Source organism: Salmo trutta, chromosome 2 (assembly GCF_901001165.1).
Source record: "Salmo trutta chromosome 2, fSalTru1.1, whole genome shotgun sequence".
Taxonomy (NCBI): domain Eukaryota; kingdom Metazoa; phylum Chordata; class Actinopteri; order Salmoniformes; family Salmonidae; genus Salmo; species Salmo trutta.
Window position 1 is genome coordinate 74,567,326 of NC_042958.1, and position 17,332 is coordinate 74,584,657.

The 17,332-nt window shown below is 44.4% G+C and overlaps 1 protein-coding gene across 4 annotated transcripts in view; it reads left to right on the forward strand.

The window, feature by feature from the left end:
• The window catches only part of LOC115162910 (cadherin-23), a 712,130-nt gene that overhangs the window by 257,772 nt on the left and 437,026 nt on the right, over positions 1 to 17,332 (forward strand). For all 4 annotated transcript variants that reach the window (XR_003869666.1, XM_029714423.1, XM_029714440.1 and 1 more), the window contains exon 9: positions 1,996 to 2,074. Coding sequence is in view for 3 of the 4 variants with exons in the window: in XM_029714423.1 (XP_029570283.1) it covers positions 1,996 to 2,074 (79 nt within the window). In the remaining variant the exon portion in view is untranslated. The remainder of the gene's footprint in view (positions 1 to 1,995; positions 2,075 to 17,332) is intronic.

Sequence of the window (17,332 nt, forward strand, 5' to 3'; positions counted from 1 at the left end):
AATAACTTCGCTTCGGTCAAACGACTATATCTACTCTAATTTCCGTAATGGCTGGCTCATATGTCCTCTGCTCTAGGAATTACTTATGACCGAGTCAGATCACTCCTGAAAGCGATCGACAGAAATAACACTACGTTAGGCCCAACTAGTATTATTTCTCAGAATGCCTGCATCGGCTGGTACATATGCCCTAGCTCGTAGCATTCAGTAGACCCCCTTCACACTGGCTTTGGTCAGATATACAACAGGGGTCGTTCTCTCCCGACCAGTATCTGGGTCAAATGGAACGACACACACACACTTCTCTCCCGCACTAGTCCTGCCTATAGCTATTAATGGAATGTATATATATTGCTACACAATTGATATGGAATAACACAACAGTGCGGCCTAGTCCTATCTTAGATTCCTCACAGGGGGCGCCATATGTCGTGACGTTGTATTAGTTAATGTGACGACTGTTGCTCATCGAATGATTAACGGTTTATAATTACGTGATTAAATGAATTAAGCAATGAATCAAGCAATTATTAACTCATTAACCTGGGGCACCATGGGAACATTGTTTTGATTGAGTTTCTATTTCCCAAATTAACTCAAAGGATATCAGAATATCGATTACAACAGTCGCTAAATTAATCAATTTCCTCTACAGTCTCATAATCTGAAAGTCGTATAATCCGGGAATCTGCACGGACCCGGGCTTTACCACTGAATTTACCACACCAATCTTAGTTGATTATTTATTTACTAGCAAGCTAAAATGATGATAAAAATGCACATACACAAAACACAGTCTAGCTATTGATTAGGACTTAGTATAACGGGCCAACACACTATGGCGCTTGTTACCCAAAATGGGGATTTTAAAGAGAGAGAAAGAAAGGAAGTACACGAGAGAAATATACATTTGGGTTCATTTGTCAGCCATGCTTATTTAAAATTAGCCTTGCCCCGAACTGCCGCTCTTATGGGTCAGAATATAATGATGTAATTACGTGTTGGAGTTCTCAGGTGGGAAGCTCCGCGTGGGTCGTTTAGGCTTCTAAATGACGCAGTTCTCCGGCGCAACTCTCTGGTTGTCCTCACGATGTCAGTGTCCTTCTTGGCTAAGTGATCGGAAAGGGTTCTTCTGAGGACAGACAGCTCTGTAGCTCAGAGCTCACAGCTTCGGCTCGAATGGTGTCGATACCACGATTCAATGGAGAGTGGAGGCTGGGTGGTTCGGCTTGAATTCACCCGCTTAGACACAGCTACTCGTCCGTAGCTCGTGTAGAAAAATATTTCTTTGTCTTCAACCTTGTGTTTCGTTTTGGGGTTGGTCGACTTTGTTAGACCTTAGCTGCAGCTTGGGGTCAATAGTCTTCATGTTAATTCTTCACTCTCCTGTCTTATACCCTCGGGTCAGAAGTGGGTGTAACAGCCTTTAGGGCAATTCTCTGGGCGGACCAAGTAAAGGGGGCAAGGCTTAGATTTGGCTAAAAATCCGATTTTAGACACTAACTTCACATTTCATCTTTATCAAAACATTCTGTTTGATTTGGATATTTTCCAAACAGCGTACAATGTATAAACATCAGGCATATACTGGGAAAACTCTTAAAGGTACAATGTTTTCATAATAACGTCATCTCTTAACCTTTAAAAACAAATACAAAAGTTACATACATTTTAATATTCCACTTTTCGTCATAACCACCATTGTGGCTGACGGAAACCATTGTTCCAAAGTCCCTTTATTGCATGTTTAATGTTCTGAGGCCAGTTCTCCATTGTTAGGACAAAGGAATTTCTCTGTATTATGGGCATGAGGTGTCATAAAACCCCCACATCTTCAGACCCCTAGATCTCTCCTCCTCTGTTGGGGGTTTGGGAGATAATCTGTAGGGTGGTGGTCTCCTGTACCCTGACCTGATCAGGACAGTCATGACAGTGTCTACAAGATAATAAGTGCTCTAAACCTCTTTTTTCCTGTGTGTGTGTGTGTGTCCACAGGGCTATGAGGTGCGCAAGATAAGAGCCATTGACCAGGATCTGGGGAGACCGAGAGGCATCGGCTACACCATCATCTCAGGTCTGTCACAATCAATTAGTTAATCAATCAATGACAGGTTAGTTAATCAATCACACACTCACACACTCACTCACTGCTTATTATTGGGTGTTAGGGTTGTAAACTAAACATTGCTTTTAGAGTTTAACTGATCATACCAAATCATACAACATACAATACTATCAGAAGCACAGTGTTCTTTGTTTCATGTCTGTAGGACTTACCATTGCTGAGATATTACAATGTTTGTGTCAGTATTCTGGGTCAAAGTGTCACGGGACATAATGCACAGGTCAAAGGCAAAGCCTTTTCCAAAAATGGCTCCACAATGACACAGGTGGACTAAGATTAACAAATATAAACTCAAATATCTCAAGATAGGAATGTCCTATCAATAGGACTTTTTCAGGTGTTATACAATAATATGAGCATGTTAAATTAAATCTTTCCGCTGACCAGGTGAATACAGGGGAAAGCTATGGTCCCTTATTGATGTCACCTGTTACATCCACTTCAATCAGTGTAGATGAAGGGGCTGATTTTTAAACCTTGAGACAATTGAGATTTGTGTGTGTACCATTCAGAGGGTGAATGGGCAAGACAAAATATTGAAGTGCTTTGAACAGGGTGTAGTAGTAAATGCCAAGCGCACCGGTTTGAATGTGTCAAGAACTGCAACACTGCTGGGATTTTCACACTCAACAGTTTCCTGTGTGTATCAAGAATGGTCCACCACCCAAAGGACATCCAGCCAACTTGATACAAATGTGGGAAGCATTGGAGTCAATGAGCTTCCCTGAGACGGTTTCTGACAGTTTCTGCAGAAATTCTTTGGTTGTGCAAAACCACAGTTTCATCCGCTGTCTGGGTGGCTGGGCTCAGACGATCCCTCAGGTGAAGAAGCCGGATGTGGAGGTCCTGGGCAGGCGTGGTTACATGTGGTCTGCGGTTGTGAGGCCAGTTGGACATACTACCAAATTCTCTAAAGCGACGTTGGAGGCGGCTTGTGGTAGAGAAATTAACATTCAATTCTCTGGCAACAGCTCTGGTGGGCATTGCTGCAGTAAGCATGCAAATGTATCGCTCGCTCAAAGCTTTAAGCATGTGGCATTGTGTTGTGTGACAAAACTGCACTGCATTTTAGTGGCCCCTGCACAAGGTGCACCTGTGTAATGGTCAAACTGTTTAATCAGCTTATTGATATGCCACACCTGTCAGGTAGATGGATTATTTTGGCAAAGGTGAAATGCCTACTAACAGGGATGTAACAAATTTGTGCACAAAATTTGAGAGCAATAAGCTTTTTGTGTGTGTGGAACATTTCTGGGATCTTTTATTTCAGCTCATGATGCGTTTATATTTTTGTAGAGTGTAAATTAATTCTCTGATCCTTTGAGTGGGTGGAAAACATGCCAGTTCATGCTGCAAGAGCTCTGATACATTTGGAGGATGTCCTCCGGAAGTTTTCATACAGTAATAATGTGTATGTCAATGGAAGTAGATGAGAACCATGAGCCTCCTAGGTTTTGTATTGAAGTCAATGTACCCAGAGAATTACAGAAACTAGCTGTCCTCCAGCTACACCTTCAGAGTGCTGTTTATTTTTTTTACCTTTATTTAACCAGGCAAGTCAGTTAAGAACAAATTCTTATTTACAATGACAGCCTACTGGGGAACAGTGGGTTAACTGCCTTGTTCATGGGCAGAATGACAGATTTTTACCTTGTCAGCTTGGGGACTCGATCCAGCAACCTTTCTGTTACTGGCCCAACGCTCTAACCACTGGGCTACCCCAGAGGTCACTGTAGACCTTCATTGCAAAACAGTGTGTTGTCATCAATTATTTGGTTACATGTGAATATATTTAGTATTGTTTTATCAAAAAATAATAACTTTTCTCGAAGGTAGCACTATATTTATTTGTATGAAATTTACTGAGGAGGATGGTCCTCCCCTTCCTCCTTTGAGGAGCCTCCACTGCTAAAGGCATAGTATCATGTGAGTCACTTGTTAAGTCAGTCAGTCAGTAATTGATACAGATGTGCTCAATAGTGCTTGAGCACAATGTATAATGTTGGAGCTCAATGGTCAACACTGTGTGGACTATAATGTCCTGGACATATCCTGTCTTCATGTCGCCCACGTCGCTTTGGCTCTCTCTTCTCCTGTAGCTCCAAGCAATCGGTCTCCTTCACCATGTCTCCCATTAGCTCCTCTGTCAGAAACAGCTTGAATCACTCTGCTGCAGAAGGAGATGACAAGGGGCTTTGCAGGAGGGGTGAAATGGCTAGTGGCCTTCCAGCTACTGCAGACCTCACGCACTTCACGCACTGTTGGCCTGCCTCCATCACCACCAGCATCTTCAGAGGGACCTGGAACATCATCGGTGGGCAGGGGGGCCTCTGATTCAGGGTTCTCAATGGCCACAAGGTTGGGGGGACGCGCATGGTCACTGTCAGAACCTGATTCCTCACTTTCATACTCAGACTCATTGTCAGAATTTACGCATTTGTAAATTGTCTCCTTTTGAAAGACATTGCTAATGCTATAGCTTAGCCCACTAGCTACATACATACATAAACAACACTGAGTGGCTCTGCGTGAGTGTCAGAGGTTATGTAATTGACTGCCGGCACCCGTCACTTGTATCAACGAATCATTATGGTTTGTGAGGTAATAATTGATTGATTTACTGTTTTATTTGCATGTTTTCAAGGTCTGGTGACAAATCATGCATTCCGATTCTTGCATAGATTGTAATGGACACATATGATGTGTGTAAAATACTTTTTGTGAATGATGTACTGATTATGATGGAGACAGCTATGTATGGAGACATGTTTGTTGACATCATACAATGCATTGTGGGTTTCACGTAAACGTCTGTCAGACCAAAAATGTTATAACAAAATGAAGTGAAGGGATAAACTCGTATTTTGAGTAAACTTCTGGAAGTGAATGAATGGAAGTGAATGATGGTAGTGTGTGTGTGTGTTTGTGTTTGTGTGTGTGTGTGTGTGTGTGTGTGTGTGTGTGTGTGTGTGTGTATACTTACAATATACAGACCAATTGGTCAGAAGAGGGGTAAAAGATACTTCATTCTAAATGCAATTGTTCCTGAGAACCTGAGGTTTAAATGCATTCAATGTTTATTTTAGTTTCACCAAAACAATAAAGAGAGAGAGGGAGACAGAGATCACAGTAAGAGAGAACATCTCTGCCCCACCCTCAGTTAGCTAACGGCTTATTAGCCACCTACTGGCGGTGAATCTACGATCACGTCAACAATTCAACTTGAAATCTTGATAGCAGCATAGCAAGATGTGCAGTGATATACGTTTTTTTGTGCATTTCGTCAAATGTATATGGTCAAGCACTGAGTGTAGATTAACTCTTGCTTACCTTTTTACCAAGGCAATTGTTTCGTAGCTGTCACGTGCTGACCATTAAAAGGGGTTATTTGTCATTGTAGTTTGGCCAGGGCGTGACAGGGGGTGTTTGTTTTGTGTTTTGGTGTTTTTGGTTTAGGTTCTGTTTTCTATTTCGATGTTTAAATCTAGTTTTCTATTTCTATGTTGGTGTTTTGTAAATGATCTCCAATTAGAGGCAGCTGGTTGTCGTTGTCTCTAATTGGAGGCCATATTTAGTGGTGTTTGTTTCACTTATGTTTTGTGGGTGGTTGTTTCCTGAATAGCCTGTGTTGCCTTACGGAACTGTTTCGTTGTTTTGTTTATTTTGTTTAAGTGTTATCTTTAAATAAATTAAGAAGATGAGCACTATACCCGCTGCGCCTTGGTCCAATCTTTACGACGCCTATGACAGAACCACCCACCAAACAAGGACCAAGCAGCGGGGATTGGAGCACCGAGGAGAAGGATGGACGTGGGAGGCAGAACGACGTTTCTGGGAGAGGAAATTAAGGGAGCTACATGAGGCCGAGAGGCATCCCCCCAAAAAATGTTGGGGGGGGCACACGGGGAGTTGGGCAGAGTCAGGATGGAGACCTGAGCCAACTCCCCGTGCTTATTATGGGGAGCGACGGATCAAGCAAGCACCTTATTACGCAGAAATGCGCACGGTGTTGCCCATACGCACGCACAGTCCGGTGCGGCGAATAAGGGCTCCGCAGCGTTGCCGGGCGAGAGTTGGCCGGCAGCCAGGAAGAAGTGTGCCGGCACAACGGATCTGGTCTCCAGTGCGTCTCCTCGGCCCAGTTTACCTTGCGCCTGCTCTACGCACGGCAGCCCTCATTCCCCAGCACAGCCCAGTTCGCCCTGTGCCAGCGCTCCGCCCGTGCCGGGCTACAATGACCATCCAGCCAGGATGAGTTGTGCAGGCCGTGCGCTCCAGACCTCCAGTGCGCCTCCAAGACCCAGTGTACCCTGTGCCTGCTCCGCGCACTCTACCTCCAGTGCGCCACCATAGCCCGGTAAGGCCGGTGCCTGATGTGAGCACGCGGTCCGAAGTACGTCTCCCCAGTCCGGTGAGACCAGTTCCAGTGCCCCGAAGGAAGCCTCTAATGATGGTCAATGGTCCGATATCTCCAGCGATAATCCATGGCATGAAGCCTCCAGTGATGATCCATGGCCCGGAGCCTGTAGGGATGATCCAAGTCACAAAGCCTCCAGTGATGATCCATGGCCCGGAGCTTGTATGGATGATCCATGGCACGAAGCCTCCAGTGATAACCCATGGCCCGGAGCGTCCAGTCATGATCCATGGCACAAAGCCTCCAGTGATTATCCATGACACAGAACCAGTAGTGATGACCCATGGCACGGAGCCTGCAGCGAAGTTCCCCAGTCCAGAACCTACAGAGATGCCCCCTCAGCCCTGAGCCTCCAGCGACGCCCCTCAGCCCTGAGCCTCCAGCAACACTCCTCAGCCCTGAACCTCCAGCTATGCTCCTCAGCCCTGAACCTCCAGCTATGCTCCTCAGCCCTGAGCCTCCAGCGACGCCCCTCAGCCCGGAGTCTCCAGCGACGCCCCTCAGCCCAGAGTCTCCAGCGACGCCCCTCAGCCCGGAGTCTCCAGCGACGCCCCTCAGCCCGGAGTCTCCAGCGACGGCCCTCAGCCCGGAGCCTCCTGCGACGCTCCTCAGCCAGGAGCCTCCAGCGACGCTCCCCAGCCTAGAGTCTTCTGAACGGGAGCTACGCCCAGAGCCAGAGCCACCTCCGTAGGGGGAGGATTGGGAAGGGGGGTGTAGCACAGGGACCGTCATTGACGGTGGCCACCCTCCCTTCCCTCCCTTTAAGTTTGGGGTTGTTTTTGTGGGGTTTTTGTTTTTGAGGTGCATTCGGGGTCTGCACTTTTGGGTGGGGGGGGGGGGTGTCACGTCCTTACCAGTAAAAGGGGTTATTTCTCATTGTAGTTTGGTCAGGGCGTGGCAGGGAGTGTTTGTTTTGGTGTTTTTGGTTTAAGTTCTATGTTTTCTATTTCGATGTTTACATCTAGTTTTCTATTTATATGTTGGGGTTTTGGCAATGACCTCCAATTAGAGGAAGCTGGTTGTTGTTGTCTCTAATTGGAGGCCATATTTAGTGGTGTTTGTTTCACTTGTGTTTGGTGGGTGGTTGTTTTCCTGTATAGCCTGTGTTGCCTTACAGAACTCTTTCGTCGTTTTGTTTAAGTGTTATCTTTAAATAAATTAAGAAGATGAGCACTATACCCGCTGCGCCTTGGTCCACTCCTTACGACGCCTATGACAGTAGCTTTCTGCTAAAATATTTCAATTTAATTCACAGTTGATTAAAATATCATGATTTATAAAGTGAGCACCAGAGTCAAAGAAGAATTCAGCGTACACACACCATTCAATACTTTCATATTCCAATACAACAGAATAATAAAACAGGCATGTCCATAAACTTTCAATCTCTGTTCAGTGCAACTGTGCAGAACATTGAATATATAATTATAAATAAGTCTAAATATAAATATGACAGTAATCAATCAAGATCATACATCAGGGAGTTTGACTGCTATACCACCTCTGCCTGGGTTGTATTAGGACACTGTAGCAAAACATTTAGCAAAGGAAACCGCAAATTAACATTTACTATATTATTGGACAAGTTCATAGTATCTCTCTCCAATTCTTTGACTGGGCATGTTTACCGATGATAGGAAGGGACCAGTGTCAGTTCAGAAAGCTTATTACCAGTCTAAAGTGAACAACAAATCCATTTGTCTGGTTTCTTCCACCCACAAATGCGTTATGAGTTATCGTGTTACGACACTTTTCACAGGAAATGGGGAGTGATAGAGAACAGAGGACACTGGTGGGAGGAGCTATAGGAGGACGGGCTCATTGTAATGGCTGGAATGGAATAAATTGAACGGTATCAAACACATCACACATATGGAAACCATTCCAGGCATTACGATGAGCACGTCTTTCTATAGCTCCTCTCACAAGCTTCCTCTGATAGAGAGATACATTACATGTTTTTGTGTGTGTGTGAGTCTGTGCCTGTCTGCCTGAGCACATGTGGGTGTGATGTGTGTCAGAGACATTACATTTTACCAACCCACGACTAAGTTGTGTTACAATACCTTTAGGGCCGCCCGCACCAAAGAGACATAATATCCTGTAAACCAACATACAGGCTTTGGGCAAGTGAGGGTGTGTGTGTGTGTGTGTGTGTGTGTGTGTGTGTGTGTGTGTGTGTGTGTGTGTGTGTGTGTGTGTGTGTGTGTGTGTGTGTGTGTGTGTGTGCGTGTGTGTGCATCCTCGGTGATGTGCTTCATGTCTTTGTATCCCACAAAGTACAGACGCTTCAAACAGAACTTTCTGCAACTATCTTCCACATACTGTACAGTATGTACTGCAGATGAAAATGGAAGGGCGTAAAAACAATTACTATTTCCAGCCAGTCTGTATTGTGATGTAATGCTAGGAGACCTACTTTATGTTTTGTTGTTGTGTGACGCAAACCGAGTTGTGTGGGTTAGGGTGGCTGGGACCGGTTCTTTAGCCTCTTAGACTACAATGGACGGAGAAATAGAGAGAGGGAGAGAGAGATGTGGAGATGGACATAATTAATAAAGAGAAAGGAGAGGACTGTATAATGCAGAGAAGACAGTTTCATCAACTATACTGTACATTACAAAAGTAACTGCAGATCAGTATAGCAAATTTTCCCCCCAACATCGGACACCCCCTAACTTCGGACACTCTCTAGTGGTTGGAGGACTAAATCACCTCGAGCTCAACATTTAAATGGACTGGAAAATAATGGTAAGATTTCCGACTAATGACACCCTTCTAGCTAGCTGACCGCCAATTTTTATTGCAATTTATGTAAGTTAAGTTAGGTTTTGAGAGTTGTAGTAGTAGTATGTAGTAAGTAGTATGTATACACATTTTGTGGGACACGCTGTATATTGTAAAATTTGACTGCGCGACAGACCACAAATCATTTAACTTTTTACCTCTGAAATATAGCTAACGGATTTGCTAATGTTACTAGCTTGGTTGCTAAATGTTGATAGAACTGCTAAGTAAGCAAAAAGGAAAATAATTTTAAGCGTTAGATAATACATATCACGAAAACAATTGAATGTTGACAGAGTTATCCAGAGGTATTGATGTAAAAAAATTGAAATGGGTTTTAATTTAACATCCTCTGTCTAACACTACTTGTTCTCTCAACTGCAGCACTGAAAAGGGAGAGAAAAGCTCCACCGGCCACCTCTGTTACACAACCCATGGCATTGTTTTTCTCTCTCTCAGTTGTATCAATTACTATTGTTGCTGTAGTACTTCTATATTTTGCAAAACCATGTTAATAAATTTGATGTGTTCTTTTAAAAAACAGAAGACACCACCTGCTGTGCTTGCTGCGGGGAGCGTGATCCGCCTGCAAGCTCCCCACTGGAGTGTAGGTCCTGGGTGCCATGGGTGTGCTGTGACTTCTGCCAGCACTGGTTCCACTGCAGGTGTGTGCTGTGACTTCTGCCAGCACTGGTTTCACTGCAGGTGTATGCTGTGACTTCTGCCAGTACTGGTTCCACTGCAGGTGTGTGCTGTGACTTCTGCCAGCACTGGTTCCACTGCAGGTGTGTGCTGTGACTTCTGCCAGCACTGGTTCCACTGCAGGTGTGTGCTGTGACTTCTGCCAGCACTGGTTTCACTGCAGGTGTGTGCTGTGACTTCTGCCAGCACTGGTCTCACTGCAGGTGTGTGCTGTGACTTCTCCCAGCACTGGTTTCACTGCAGGTGTGTGCTGTGACTTCTGCCAGCACTGGTTTCACTGCAGGTGTGTGCTGTGACTTCTTCCAGCACTGGTTTCACTGCAGGTGTGTGCTGTGATTTCTGCCAGCACTGATTTCACTGCAGGTGTGTGCTGTGACTTCTGCCAGCACTGGTTTCACTGCAGGTGTGTGCTGTGACTTCTGCCAGCACTGGTTCCACTGCAGGTGTGTGCTGTGACTTCTGCCAGCACTGGTTCCACTGCAGGTGCGTGCTGTGACTTCTGCCAGCACTGGTTTCACTGCAGGTGTGTGCTGTGACTTCTGCCAGCACTGGTCTCACTGCAGGTGTGTGCTGTGACTTCTGCCAGCACTGGTTTCACTGCAGGTGTGTGCTGTGACTTCTGCCAGCACTGGTTTCACTGCAGGTGTGTGCTGTGACTTCTGCCAGCACTGGTTTCACTGCAGGTGTGTGCTGTGACTTCTGCCAGCACTGGTTTCACTGCAGGTGTGTGCAGTGACTTCTGCCAGCACTGGTTTCACTGCAGGTGTGTGCAGTGCGATCCAGAGGTGGCGGTGGAGCTGGATTTTAATTGTGATTTTGTGACAATATGGGGATGGAGGTTGAGATTTAATTGTTTATTTTGTTTGTTTTCATGTGAAATTATTTATTTGTAAAAACAATATACATGTCTAAAATATAGTATATATTTATTCAACCCATCAGTATTTCTTCCTTTACTTTCCATGTGCATCTCTGCAACACAAACTCCAAAAGTGTTTTAATTGTTTATGTCAATGCACATGACTGAAATTAAAGTTTTATTTGATGTAAATTATTCATACTCATTTATATTTTAGTATTAAACTGTATTAAATCTACTTTCTCAAAACATAAAATTAATCTGTAAAACAAATGATGATACATTATTTGGTTACAACACTGAATATGTTGGTGAATTTTTTTTTTTTAAAGATTCCACAGGAGGGCGCACCGGGCTACGCAATGAAAAGTTGACAGGCAAGTAATTTTTTTTAACCAGAAGACTAGCCAACTTGTCAACTATCTAGTAAACACTTCGGATACGAGGTTGGTGTCAATTTTTTTTAACAAAATTAAACAAATATATGTTGTTATTGAACAAAATAGTAAGGTGGCCAATAACTGGGAACCGTATGCCGATAATACAGAACGTATTTCTTTACTTAGCGGCTTATCACAAAGCTGATAGTAGTAGTATTTCCACTGAACTGTCAAAAATGGTAATTGCTAACCCGTTAGCTAAACTTTTTACCACACCAATAATAACAAAACATTGATGGTTTGATCACAAGATAACACTGTTGAAGGTAATATATTTCTTAAACGCTGTTGAATATGCCGATAATACGGATTGCTACGCTAGCTAGGTTACAGCAGGACACATACTGCAACTAGTTTCAACCAATGAGAAAATAAAGGATGCATATCGTACAGTAAATTAATAGAAATTAAGAGTGGGATAGATAGAAAGTCATGCAGAGAATTGGTCTTTCTTGTATGCAAACCACATAGCCAGCTTTGCCCAACAGCCACCCCTGTGCCCTGGTATGCCCTGGCTAAACTCTGAGTCTCCCCTAAGAGGGTCACCAGCCATGATAGTAGCACATTACATGGGTGCCCAATGCTGCCCATGGCAGTGCCAGCTGGTTAATAATGTGTACTGGCACTGGTTGAGTCAGGGTGGCATGCAGGGTGGCAGTGTGGCACACTTCTTAGTGATAGAGATGCCCATCCCTTGACAATTTGCTGAGTCACTGGCTGACCTTAACCAGTCACTATGCCACTTTTACTTACAGAGACAAGGCACTGACCAAACACACACACACACACTGAGACACACACACAAACACATACAGGTGTGCGCACACACACACACACAGAATGGACAGAAAGCCTAAATCCCAGTCCAGTCCTCTTCTTACAAAGCCACACCATGAAAACAAACACAGTGGCCTCTGCTTCTATAACCCCCCACCCCCACTCACTGTTACAGCTAGGCAATGCTCTTTTGTGTTGCAGAATTGAAGAAGAGCAGAGCATTAAAAATGCATTAATTAGATAGTATGTCTAGTCACTTTGGCAGAGGGAAATCATGAGTTATGGCACTGTACTAAGCCCTTATGGAGATGGAGCCTGTAGGGTTGATCAAATCATTATCATTTTCATAGATAATGGATAGTGAAAGATAATGATGTAGTGCTCAGAGTTTAAGGTGGGAGGATGATGCAATTTGGTGTGTGTGTGTTTTTCATGTGCTTGCGTGCCCATTAGTGTGTGTGTGTGTGTGTGTGTGTATGACTCTGTGTGCAGGTATGCACACACACGCGTGCAGGTGTGGATGCCTGTGTGCTTGTGTAAGACACCTACTTCTCATCTCCTCGACTGTCGTCAGAGGGTGTGACTTAGTCCTTCGGGACTCGTCTCATTAGTACAGTAATTAAGATAAAAGGTTTTAACTGCAGAGTTGATTTATGCTAATGAACTGGGGACCTGGGATCAGGATATCCTCCCTCTCTCTCACCATCGGAGGGCTAAGCTGGGATGTGATGCTAACAGTAGATAGTGACACCATGTGAGCTCTGGATCTGTTATTGTTGATTGGTTGGTTGTGTGTGTGTGTGTGGGAGTGAGCGTGCATGAGTGGGGCTCAGAAAGAGTTTGTATTAATAGTGACTACCCAAGTGCCCACTCCCTGACCCCATCATGACCCCATGACCCTTTGACCAGACCTTAGATCTGAGGCTCACTGTTGTTCCTGCTGTTGATTTGTCTTTAGCCAGAATTACAGTATGTCCCAATAATCTTTATTTTCTCCTGAAGGTTGCAATTGTTGGCTTCCCTTCATGAATTTGAAAGTAAATGACTGGTATATGGAAACTCCAATGTTTTTACATTTGTGGGGAATTGAGAACGAGTGCACACTTCAGGAGAAAGGAGATATTATTGGGACGTTGCACCATACACTGTAAAAATGAGGTAGTTCTGCTAAATAAATTTATTTTGTGGAAACCCGTTGCCTAGAATCATTTGAGTAACCCAACTCAAATTATGTCAGTGTTCAATACTTAACTTCTCAGGGCTAGGTGGGACGCTTGCCCACTCAACAGCCAGTTGAATCCTGTGGCGCGATTTTCAAATCCCTTAGAAATGCTATTACTTCAATTTCTCAAACATATGACTATTTTACAGCTATTTTTTTATTTATTTATTTTTATTTTTATTTATTTCACCTTTATTTAACCAGGTAGGCAAGTTGAGAACAAGTTCTCATTTACAATTGCGACCTGGCCAAGATAAAGCAAAGCAGTTCGACAACATACAACAACACAGAGTTACACATGGAGTAAACAACATACAGTCAATAATACAGTAGAAAAAAAAAATAAGACTATATACAATGTGAGCAAATGATGTGAGATAAGGGAGGTAAAAGCAAAAAAATGCCATGGTGGCAAAGTAAATAAAGTATAGCAAGAAAAACACTGGAATGGTAGATTTGTAGTTTGAAGAAAGTTCAAAGTTCAAATATAAATAATATGGTGCAAAGGAACAAAATAAATAAAATAAATAAATACAGTAGGGGAAGAGGTAGTAGTTTGGGCTAAATTATAGATGGGCTATGTACAGGTGCAGTGATCTGTGAGCTGCTCTGACAGCTGGTGCTTAAAGCTAGTGAGGGAGATAAGTGTTTCCAATTTCAGAGATTTTTGTAGTTCATTCCAGTCGTTGGCAGCAGAGAACTGGAAGGAGAGACGACCAAAGGAGGAGTTGGCTTTAGGGGTGACCAGAGAGATATACCTGCTGGAGCGCGTGCTACAGGTGGGTGCTGCTATGGTGACCAGTGAGCGGAGATAAGGGGGGACTTTACCTAGCAGGGTCTTGTAGATGACCTGGAGCTAATGTGTTTGGCGACGATTATGAAGTGAAGGCCAGCCAACGAGAGCATACAGCTCGCAGTGGTGGGTTGTATATGGGGCTTTGGTGACAAAACGGATGGCACTGTGATAGACTGCATCCAGCTTGTTGAGTAGGGTATTGGAGGCTATTTTGTAAATGACATCGCCGAAGTCGAGGATTGGTAGGATGGTCAGTTTTACGAGGGTATGTTTGGCAGCATGAGTGAAGGATGCTTTGTTGCGAAATAGGAAGCCAATTCTAGATTTCACTTTGGATTGGAGATGATTGATGTGAGTCTGGAAGGAGAGTTTACAGTCTAACCAGACACCTAGGTATTTGTAGTTGTCCACAAATTCTAAGTTAGAACCGTCCAGAGAAGTTATGCTGGATGGGCGGGCAGGTGCAGGCAGCGATCGGTTGAAGAGCATGCATTTAGTTTTACTTGTGTTTAGGAGCAGTTGGAGACCACGGAAGGAGAGTTGAATGGCATTGAAGCTCGTCTGGAGGGTTGTTCACACAGTGTCCAAAGAAGGGCCAGAAGTATACAGAATGGTGTCGTCTGCGTAGAGGTGGATCAGAGATTCACCAGCAGCAAGAGCGACATCATTTATGTATACAGAGAAAAGAGTTGGCCCAAGAATTGAACCCTGTGGTACCCCCATAGAGACTGCCAGAGGTCCAGACAGTAGGCCCTCCGATTTGACACACTGAACTCTGTCAGAGAAGTAGTTGGTGAACCAGGCGACGCAATCGTTTGAGAAACCAAGGCTACTAAGTCTGCCGATGAGGATGTGGTGATTAACAGAGTCAAAAGCTTTGGCCAGGTCAATGAATACGGCTGCACAGTATTGTTTCTTATCGATGGCGGTTACGATGTCGTTTAGGACCTTGAGCGTGGCTGAGGTGCACCCATGACCAGCTCTGAAACCAGATTGCATAGCGGAGAGGGTGCGGTGGGATTCGAAATAGTTGGTAATCTGTTTGTTGACTTGGCTTTCGAAGACCTTAGAAAGGCAGGGTAGGATGGATATAGGTCTGTAGCAATTTGGGTCAAGAGTGTCACCTCCTTTGAAGAGGGGGATGACAGCAGCTGCTTTCCAATCTATGGGAATCTCAGACGACACGAAAGAGAGGTTGAACAGGCTAGTAATAGGGGTTGCAATAATTTCGGCAGATAATTTTAGAAAGAAAGGGTCCAGATTGTCAAGCCCAGCTGATTTGTAGGTGTCCAGTTTTTGCAGCTCTTTCAGAACATCAGCTGAATGGATTTGGGAGAAGGAGAAATGGGGGAGGTTTGGGCGAGTAGCTGTGGGGGGTGCAGTGCTGTTGAATGCAGTAGGGGTAGTTAGGTGGAAAGCATGGCCAGCCGTAGAAAAATGCTTATTGAAATTCTCAATTATAGTGGGCTTATCGGTGGTGACAGAGTTTCCTATCCTCAGTGCAGTGGGCAGTTGGGAGGAGGTGTTCTTATTCTCCATGGACTTTACAATGTCCCAGAACTTTTTAGAGTTGGAGTTTGTGACGACCCTCCCACTCTGTCTGCTGTTTTTCTCTCTTTGCTCTTGTTCCTCATTAGGATGCCAGTGGGCGGAGTTGGAAGGGTCGTCAGCTAGATGGGAAACACCTGGGCTCGGGTGTGTCCCAGGATAAAGACAACTCTTCCACAGTCATTGGGGAGACTCTCTCCACGCAGACACTTTGTTGTTTTTGGTTGTGTAGTTTTGTGGCTTTTTGGTTATTTGCTTTGGCACCTTTCAACACCCGGCATTATTATATTCAGGTATGCAAAACACTCACTTACACTACTGATTACTGATTACACACACCATTGTTAATTACTTAGTTACTTTATTTAATAAATATATATTTTGATACTCCTTGTCTCCACGTTGTCTCCCTTTTGTTGCGAACTCTGAGCCGGTTCGTAACAGAGTTGCACGAAGCAAATTTTTGTTTGAAAAAGCTAGCCTTGGCGTTTCTAACTGCCTGTGTGTATTGGTTTCTAACTTCCCTAAAAAGTTGCATATCGCGGGGGCAGTTCGATGCTAATGCAGAACGCCACAGGATATTTTTGTGTTGGTTAAGGGCAGTCAGGTCTGGGGAGAACCAAGGGCTATATGTGTTCCTGGTTCTAAATTTCTTGAAAGGGGCATGCTTATTTAAGATGGAGAGGAAGGCATTTTTAAAATATAACCAGGCATCCTCTACTGACGGGATGAGGTCAATATCCTTCCAGGATACCAGGGCCAGGTCGATTAGAAAGGCTTGCTCGTTGAAATGTTTCAGGGAGCGTTTGACAGTGATGAGTGGAGGTCGTTTGACTGCTGACCCATTATGGGTGCAGGCAATGAGGCAGTGATCGCTGAGATCTTGGTTGAAAACAGCAGAGGTGTAATTAGAGGGCACATTGGTTAGGATGATATCTATGAGGGTGCCAGAGTTTGCGGCTTTGGGGTTGTACCTGGTGGGTTCATTAATAATTTGTGTGAGATTGAGGGCATCAAGCTTGGATTGTAGAATGGCTGGGGTGTTAAGCATGTCCCAGTTTAGGTCACCTAGTAGCACGAGCTCTGAAGATAGATGGGGGGCAATCAGTTCACATATGGTGTCCAGAGCACAGCTAGGGGCCGAGGGGGGTCTATAGCAGGCGGCAACGGTGAGAGACTTGTTTTTGGAGAGATGGATTTTTAGAAGTAGAAGTTCAAATTGTTTGGGTACAGACCTGGATAGCAGAACAGAACTCTGCAGGCTATCTCTGCAGTAGATTGCAACACCGCCCCCTTTGGTCGTTCTATCTTGTCTGAAAACGTTGTAGTTAGGGATGATGATTTCACAGTTTTTGGTGGACTTCCTAAGCCAAGATTCAGACACAGCTAGGACATCCGGGTTGGCAGAGTGTGCTAAAGCAGTGAATAAAACAAACTTAGGGAGGAGGCTTCTAATGTTAACATGCATGAAACCAAGGCTATTACGGTTACAGAAGTCATCAAAAGAGAGCGCCTGGGGAGTAGGAGTGGAGCCAGGCACTGCAGGGCCTGGATTCACCTCTACATCCCCAGAGGAGCAGAGAAGAATAAGTATGAGGGTACGGCTAAAAGCTATAAGAATTGGTCGTCTGTGACGTCCAGAATAGAGAGAAAAAGGAG